Source organism: Mirounga angustirostris, unplaced genomic scaffold (genome assembly GCF_029215605.1).
Source record: "Mirounga angustirostris isolate CCGP_5_RB_7025 unplaced genomic scaffold, mMirAng1.0.hap1 SCAF_11, whole genome shotgun sequence".
Lineage (NCBI taxonomy): Eukaryota > Metazoa > Chordata > Mammalia > Carnivora > Phocidae > Mirounga > Mirounga angustirostris.
The window spans coordinates 66894541-66903086 of NW_026991719.1; the positions used below are offsets into that span (position 1 = coordinate 66894541).

Below are 8546 nucleotides of genomic sequence, written 5' to 3' on the forward strand. Positions count from 1 at the left end.
ATATTCCTAGAAAAATAGAAACTGACAAAACTGAAACAGGAAGAAATAAAAAATTTGAGCAGACTAATTCAAGCAAAGAAACTGAATCAATAATCAAAAATCTCTCAATGAACAAAAGTCCAGGGCCAGATGGTTTCCCAGCAGAATTCTACCAGACATATAAAGAAGAGTTAATACTTACTCTTCTCAAACTGTTCTAAAAAATAAAAATAGAAGGAAAACAAGGCCAACATTACCTTAGTTCCAAAACCGGACAAAAACCCCACTGAAAAGGAGAATTATAGGCTAATATCTCTGTTGAACATGGATGCAAGAATTCTCAACAAAATAGTAGAAAATTGAATCTAACAGTAGGTTAAAGGAATCATTCACCAGGATCAAGTGAGATTTATTGCTGGGCTAAAAGCGTAGTTCAATATTCACAGATCAATCAGCGTGATACACCACATCAGTTAAAGAAAGGATAAGAACCATATGATTTTCTCAATTGATGCAGAAAAAAACTGACAAAATACATAATCCATTCTTGATTTTAAAAAACCCTCAACAAAGCAGAGATAAAGGGAACATACCTCAATATCATAAAGGCTATGTACAATAGACCCACAGCTAATATTATCCTCAATAGGGGAAAACAGAACTTATCCTGTATGTCCAGGAACATGGCAGGGATGTCCACTCTCACCATTACTATTTTACATAGTAGTAGAAGTATTAGCCTCAACAATCAGACAACTACAAGAAAAAAATAAAAGACATCCAAATCAGCAAAGAAGTCAAACTTTCACCATTCCCAAATGATATATTTCTCTATGTAGAAAACCCAAAAGACTCCACAAAAAAAAATTGCTAGAATGGGTACACAAATTCAGTAAAGTCACAGGATACAAAATCAACACACAGAGATCTTGCATTTCTATACATCAGTAATGAAGCAGCAGAAACAAATCAAGTAATTTATCTCATTTACGATTGCACCAAAAAACATAAGATACCTAGGAATAAACCTAACCAAAGAGGCAAAAGATCTGTATTCTGAAAATTATAGAACACTGATTAAAGAGATTGAAGGTGACACACACACACACACACACACACAAAGGAAAAACATTCTATGCTCATGGATCAGAATGTGAATACTGTTAAAATGTCTATACTGCCCAAAGCAATCTACACATTTGATGCAATCCCTATCAAAATACCACAAGCATTTTTTTACAGAGCTAGAACAATCCTAAAATTTATGTGGAAAAAGAAAAGACCCTGAATAACCAAAGGAATCTTGAAAAAGAAAAGCAAAGCTGTAGGCATCAGAATTCTGGACTTCAAGCTATATTACAAGGCTGGAGTCATGAAGATGGTATGATACTGGTACAAAAACAGACACATATCAGTGGAACAGAATAGAAAACCTAGAAATGGACCTCTGACTATATGGTCAACTAATATTTGGCAAAGCAGGAAAGAATATCCAATGGAAAAAAGGCAGTCCCTTCAACAAATGGTGTTGGGAAAACTGGACAACAACATGCGAAAGAATGAAACTGGAGCACTTTCTTACACCATACAGAAAAATAAATTCAAAATGGATGAAAACCTAAATGTGAGACAGGAAACCATCAAAATCCTAGAGGAGAACACAGGCAGCAACCTCTTTGACATCAGCTATAGCGATTTCTTACTAAACATGTCTCCTGGAGGCAAGGGAAATAAAAGAAAAAGGAATTATTGGAACTTCATCAAGATAAAAAGTTTCTGCACAACAACGTAAACAATCAACAAAACTAAATGTCAACCTTATGAATGGAAAAGATATTTGCAAATGACATATCTGATTAAGGGATAGTATCCAAAATCAATCAAGTACTTATCAAACTCAACACCCAAAAAACAAATAATCCAGTTAATAAATGGGCAGAAGACATGAATAGACATTTTCCCCAAGAAGCTATACAAATGGTTGATACATGAAAAGATGTTCAACATCACTTATCATCAGGGAAATGCAAATCAAAACTGCAAGAAGATATTACTTCATACTTGTCTGAATGGCTAAAATTAACAACACAGGAAACAACATATATTGGCCAGTATGTGGAGAAAGGCAAACCCTCTTACACTGTTGGTGGGAGTGCAAACTGGTGGAACTACTCTGGAAAACAGTATAGAAGTTCCTCAAAAAGTTAAAAATAGAACTAAACTACTACCCAGCAATTACACTACTAGGTATTTACCCAAAGGATACTAAAATAGAGAGTGGATGGGGTGCATACATCTTGATGTTTATATCAACATTAACAACAATAGCTAAATTATGGAAAAAGCCCAAATGACCATTGACTGATGAATGAATAAAGAAGAAGTGGTATGTAAATACATGATGGAATATTATCCACCCATAAAAAAGAACAAAATCTTGCCATTTGCAAAGACATGGATGGAGCTAGAGCATATTATGCTAAGCAAAATAAGTCAGTCAGAGAAAGACATATACTATATAATTTCATTCATATGTGGAATTTAAGATGCAAAACAGATGGATAAGGAGGAAGAAAAAAAAAGAGAGAGAAAGAGACAAACCATAAAAGAGACTCTTAACTATAGAGAACAAACTGAGGGCTGCTTGGGGGAAGTCAGGGGGCTGGGCTGAGCAATGGGTATTAAGGAGGGCACTCATTGTGAAATGCACTAGGTGTTATATGTAAGTTATGAACCATTAAATTCTACTCTTGAAACTAATATTACACTATATGTTAACTAATAGAATTTAAATAAAAACTTGAAAAAAAGAGGCTTAGTGTATCTGAAAAAAATTTGTCATATCAAAGTCTTATGGAAACAATTTTGTTGGTCTCTCTATCCCTCCCCTGCTTCTTCTGATTTTCTCTTTCATTCTGTCTGCTTTGACCATATATTTTACATTCCTTGTGTTTATTCAAACAAATACAACTATATAACAATATTTTTTCTTAGAATCCACGAGCATGGAATGTTTTTCCATTTCTTAGTGTCTTCCTCAATTTCTTTCTTGAGTGTTCTATAGATTTCAGAGTACAGATCTTTTACATCTTTGCTTAGGTTTATTCCTAGGTATCTTATGGTTTTTGGTGTAGTTGTAAATAGGATTGATTTTTTTTTTTGATTCAACTGTTTATTAAACAGGTCAGTATAGCCGATCCTTTGTCTACCACTGGCAAATGGTTTTTGTACACTTTATTACAAATAAAACAATCTTGTTTGACGATACCATCTGTCATCTTACAAACATATGAGAAAACAGTCCTAGAGTTATAGTATATCTCTAGGAACTGAGCTTTTCTTAAAAACAAACAAATGAACTATACTATGAATAAGTCCTGTATCTAAATCTATACAGCATCTTTAAGTAATGTGGAAATGAAATTATGATTTATTAATTTACATAAAGATTACTTTATACATTAAAGAATAATTTTTCAAATTGTTAAAAAAACAAAGTCTGAAGCTGTCATTATTGGGATTCATGGGGCATGGTTTGCTTTTCTATCACTTGCTTCACAATTTCTGCCGGTTTTGTTCAATCTACTTTATCTGTGAATCCACGACCATTCCAGCTGAAGGTTTGCAGAGTATCTCTTAGGAGTTTGCATTCCCGGTTATACTTCCAAGCCTCCTGCATTACTTCGTTCAACTTTTCATCTTCATTCTCTCCAGGCTGGGGGAGAATACACTGAGCAATCACATCTCAGAGCTTTTCCAAGGCAACATTTGAATCCTTGGCTCCATTCTCATGGTCATGGATATAAACACCATCCTTTGGCTTGGTGCCGAGTAATTTCCTCTTCCTCAGAATGGGGTTGCTCACAGAGTGCAGGGGTTTGAGGTTGACTTTCAGATCCTGGATTCTCATGTTGGCCAACTGTTCTGCATAAGCCTGCTGGATTCCTGCAACCACCGCCTTATCCATCATCAGTTGAGCAGAGGGTAGCACATTATCCAAGGCCTCAGTCGAGTTGAGCCATGGGTGGTCCAATACTCCCTCCATGGTGAGGCTTCCCTCTGGTTTGACCTTCGAGAGCTTCCTCACAACATCTTTGGCCATCTCTGAAATCTGGCTCCACTCTTCTTCTGGGAACTCAAAACTGCCTGTCATGATCTTTCTCCGCATATCCTTTGGGATAGTTCGGCTGTGGTGTTTGGAGTAAAAAGGAGTGTCCATTTCTGGGTTTTCTATTCTGTTCCATTTATATGTGACATCACATAGATAATCACCCCTAGGGACCACAAGTCACAGCTCTTGTTGTAAGTGTAGGGTGTTGGCAAGGTAGGTATGATGCCAGATTTCTCCTTCTGATGCCTTCTTTGTGCCTCCAATACCTGAGGTGCAACATAATCAGGGGTGAACTGGGGTGTCATCAAGTCACCTTGGTCAATTTTGCCAAATCCAAAGTCACACAACTTTACTGGGGCATCCAAAGAGTTATCCTTGAAGAGCAGATTTTCAGGCTTGAGGTCTCTGTGAGTGATGTTTAACAAGTGACAGTGCTGTAGAGCCAAAGCTATCTGCTTTGTTACTTGGCTGGCTTGCTTCTCTGTAAAGTGCCAGTGCTGGCTGATTTTGTGAAATAGCTCTCCCCCTTCCATCATCTCCATTACATTAAGGAGTTGGGCCTTGGGGCTGGACTCATGAGGAAACTGTACACTGTTAGCAAACACTTCAATAATTTGAACTATATCGGGGTGTGTGGCACACATCAAGTGCAGACGTACCTCATTTCTAGCTTTTGGAGGATCAAAAAGAATTTTCAGTGCAAACTGTTCTTGAGTAGATTTATTTACACAGACTTTAACTGGACCACTAATTCCAGTTCCCAGCTTCTGAGTCCAATTGATATTATATTCCTCTAAAATGGAGGTTTCCTTGATGGCTTTCTCCATGTCGCTCCCCCCAGACATGCTCCGTGAGGCCTCTACATCCGGGAGTGGCGGAGGCTGCACAGCTGCCCGGTCCCACCATAGCCGAGGGAACAAGGGGCTCGGCGCTCGGGCCCCTGGGCCTCGGGGAGACTGGCAACAGCCGTCCCCAGGGACCAGCTGGGATGAGGGCCCCGGCGCTGGCTCCGCTTCGGCGGGCAGCTCTAGGCTGGCGACGGAGGCCCCCGGGGACAAGCCTTTGTGCTGGGCCCCGCGCGGCCGCCTCCTGGCTTCATCCCCGGCCGGGGAGGCAGGCTCACGGGACACGGTGAGGCGGGGAGGGTCCTGGTCAGGGGCGCTATACAGAGGCCTCGCGGGGCCGTTGATTAGGCTTGGGCTCGCCAGGTCCTAATGAGGAACTTGCTCCTCCGTCTCCGCTGCTGGCACCGCTGCGAAGCCGAGGTCGAGCCCGCTGTCGCGGCTGCCGCCGCTGCTGCTCCCGATGCCGCTTCAGCGCCACACATCGCTGGGACACCCGCGTCTGCCGCTGTCTCATTGCTAGTGTATAAAAATGTAACTGATTTCTGTGCATCAATTTTATATCCTGCCACTTTGCTGAATTTCTGTATGAATGTAACATTTGTGGGTGGAGTCTTTTCAGTTTTCCTTATAGAGTATCATATCTTCTGCAAAGACAGAGAGTTTGACTTCTTCTTTGCCAATTTGAATGCCTTTTATTTCTTTTTGTTGTCTGATTGCTGAGGCTAGGACTTCCAGTACTATTTGAACAACAGTGGTGAGAGTAGACATCCCTGTCATATTCCTGTCCTTAGGGGAAAAGCTCTCATTTTTTCCCCATTGAGAATGATATTTGTTGTGGAATTCTCTTATATGGGTTTTATGATATTGACATATGTTCCCTGTATCCCTCCTCTGCGGAAAGTTTTAATCAAGAAAGGATGCTGTATTTTGTCAACTGCATTTTCTGAATCAATAGAGAGGATCATATGATTCTTTACCTTTCTTTTTTTAATATGGTGTATCACATTGCTTGATTTGTGGATGTTGAACCACCCTTGTATCCCACGAGTAAATCCCACTTGGTTGTGGTGAGTAATCATTTTAATGTACTATTGGATCCTATTGGCTAGTATCTTGGTGAGAAGATTTGCATCCATGTTCATTAGGGATAGTGGTCTGAAAGTCTCCTTTTGTTGGGGTCTTTGTCTGGTTTGGGGATCAAGGTAATGCTGACCTCAAAGAATGAGTTTGGAAGTTTTCCTTCCATTTCTATTTTTTGAAACAGCTTGAGAAGTATAGGTATTAATGCTTCTTTAAATGTTTGGTAGAATTCCCCTGGGAAGCCAACTGGTCCTGGACTCTCTTTTTTGGGGAAATTTTTGATTACTGATTCAATTACCTTGTTGATTATGGTTCTTTTCAAGTTTCTATTTCTTCCTGTTTCAGTTTGATAGTTTATATGTTTCTAGGAATGCATCCATTTCTTCCAGAATGACTAATTTATTGGCATATAGGTGCTCATAATATATTCATTTACTTGTTTGTATTTCTTCAGTGTTGGTCGTGATCTCTCCTCTTTCATTCATGATTTTATTAATTTGAGTCTTTTCTCTTTTTGATAAGTCTGGCTAGGGGTTATCAATCTTATTAATTCTTTCAAAGAACCAGCTCCTAGTCTCTTCTACTGTTCTTTTTGTTTCTATTTCATTTTATTTCTCTTCTAATCTTTGTTATTTCTCTTCTCCTGCTTGGTTTAGGCTTTATTTGCTGTTCTTTCCTCACCTCCTTTAGGTGGAAGGTTAGGTTTTGTATTTGAGACTATTCTTGTTTCTTGAGAAAGACTCATATTGCTATATATTTTCCTCTTAGGACTACCTTTGCTGCATCCCAAAGGTTTTGAACAGTTATGTTTTCATTTTCATTTGTTTCCATTTAAAAATTCTTCTTTAATTTCCTGGTTGACCCATTCATTCTTTAATATGATGATCTTTAACCCCCATATATTTGTGTTCCCTCCACATTTTCTCTTGTGATTGAAGTCATGTTTTAAAGCATTGTGGTATGAAAATGTGCAGGGAATAATCCCAGTCTTTTGGTACCAGTTGGGACCTGATGTTTGACCCAGTATGTGATCTGTTCTGAAAATTGTTCCATGTGCATTTGAGAAGATTGTACATTCTGTTGCTTTAGGATGAAATGCTCTGAATATATCTGTCAGGTCCATCTGGTCCAGTGTGTCATTCAAAGCCCTTGTTTCCTTTTTGATCTTCTGCTTAGATGATCTGTCCTTTTCTGTGAGTAGGGAGTTAATGTTCCTTACTATTATTGTGTTATTATCAATGTGTTTCTTTAATTTTGTTATTAAGTTGTTTATGTAATTGGCTGCTCCCAAGTTAGTGGCATAAATATTTACACTTATCTTCTTTTTGGATTGTCCCCTTCATTATGATATAGTGCCCCCATTCATCTCTTGTTGCAGTCTTTGGTTTAAAGTCTAATTTGACTGATATAAGGGTTGCTACCCCAACTTTCTTTTGATGTCCATTAGCATGATTAATGGTTCTCCATCCCCTCACTTTCAATCTGTAGGCATCTTTGGGTCTAAAATGAGTCTCTTGTAGACAACACATTGATGGGTCTTGTTTTGTTGTTGTTGTTTTTTAAATCCAATCTTATATCCTGTGTCTTTTGATTGGAGTATTTAGTCCATTTACATTCAGAGTAATTATTGGAAGATGTGAATTTCGTGCCATTGTATTACCTATAAAGTCACTGTTCCTGTAGATTTTCTCTCTTCTTTTCTCATCTTTGTTTCTTTTGGGCCTTCTCTCCACTCAAAGGATCCCTTTTAATAGTTCTTATTTGTGTAGTCTGGATAATATTGACATCTTAACAGTACTAAGTCTTCTAATCCATGAACACAAAGTGCCTTTTCATTTATTTGTGTCTTCTTTAATTTTGTTATTAATCTTGGACTGTATCTCATGTGAATAGGGGAAGAGAACTGTATTTCCAATTTTTTTTAAAAATTTGTCATTATAAAAGTGTATTAGGTTTTGTGAACAGCATTTTCCACATTGAGATGATCATTTATTCCCCTTCACTATGTTAATGCTGTTAATTAATTACATTAGTTGATTTTCATATTTTGAAACATCTTTGCATTTCAGGAATAAAACCAACTTACCTGTAGTATATACTCCTTTTGATATGCTATTGAATTTTGTTTAATAGTATTTTGTTGAGGGAATTTAATATTTATAAGGAATATTGGTCCATAGTTCTCTTTTCTTGTAGTAACTTTGTCTGGCTTTGGTGTTAGGGTAATTCTGCCCTCATGGATTAAATTAAAAGTGTTCTCTTTAATTATTTGGAAGATTTTGAAAAGGGCTGGTGTTAATTTTTTTTTTTTTTAACATGTTTGCTAGAATTCACCAGTTGTTCTATTTGGATTTGGGCTTTACTTTGTCAGGATGTTTTTGAATACTGATTCAATCTTTTTACTAGGTATAAGTCTATTCATTCTCTATTTCTTCATGATCAATCTGGTAGGTTGTGTGTTTCAAGGAATTTGTCGTCAGCATCTAGAATATCCTATTTGTTGGAGTGCAATTGTTCATTGTACTCTGTTT

At 37.8% G+C, this 8546-nt stretch overlaps 1 protein-coding gene across 1 annotated transcript; it reads right to left on the bottom strand.

The window, feature by feature from the left end:
- Window positions 1-3258: 3258 nt before the first annotated feature.
- Window positions 3259-4935, bottom strand: LOC123860255 (MAP kinase-activated protein kinase 5-like). The gene is given in 2 exon segments (XM_045899045.2): window positions 3259-4192; window positions 4228-4935. Coding segments are annotated over 2 exon segments (1410 nt in total). The 3' UTR covers window positions 3259-3490.
- Window positions 4936-8546: the final 3611 nt, after the last annotated feature.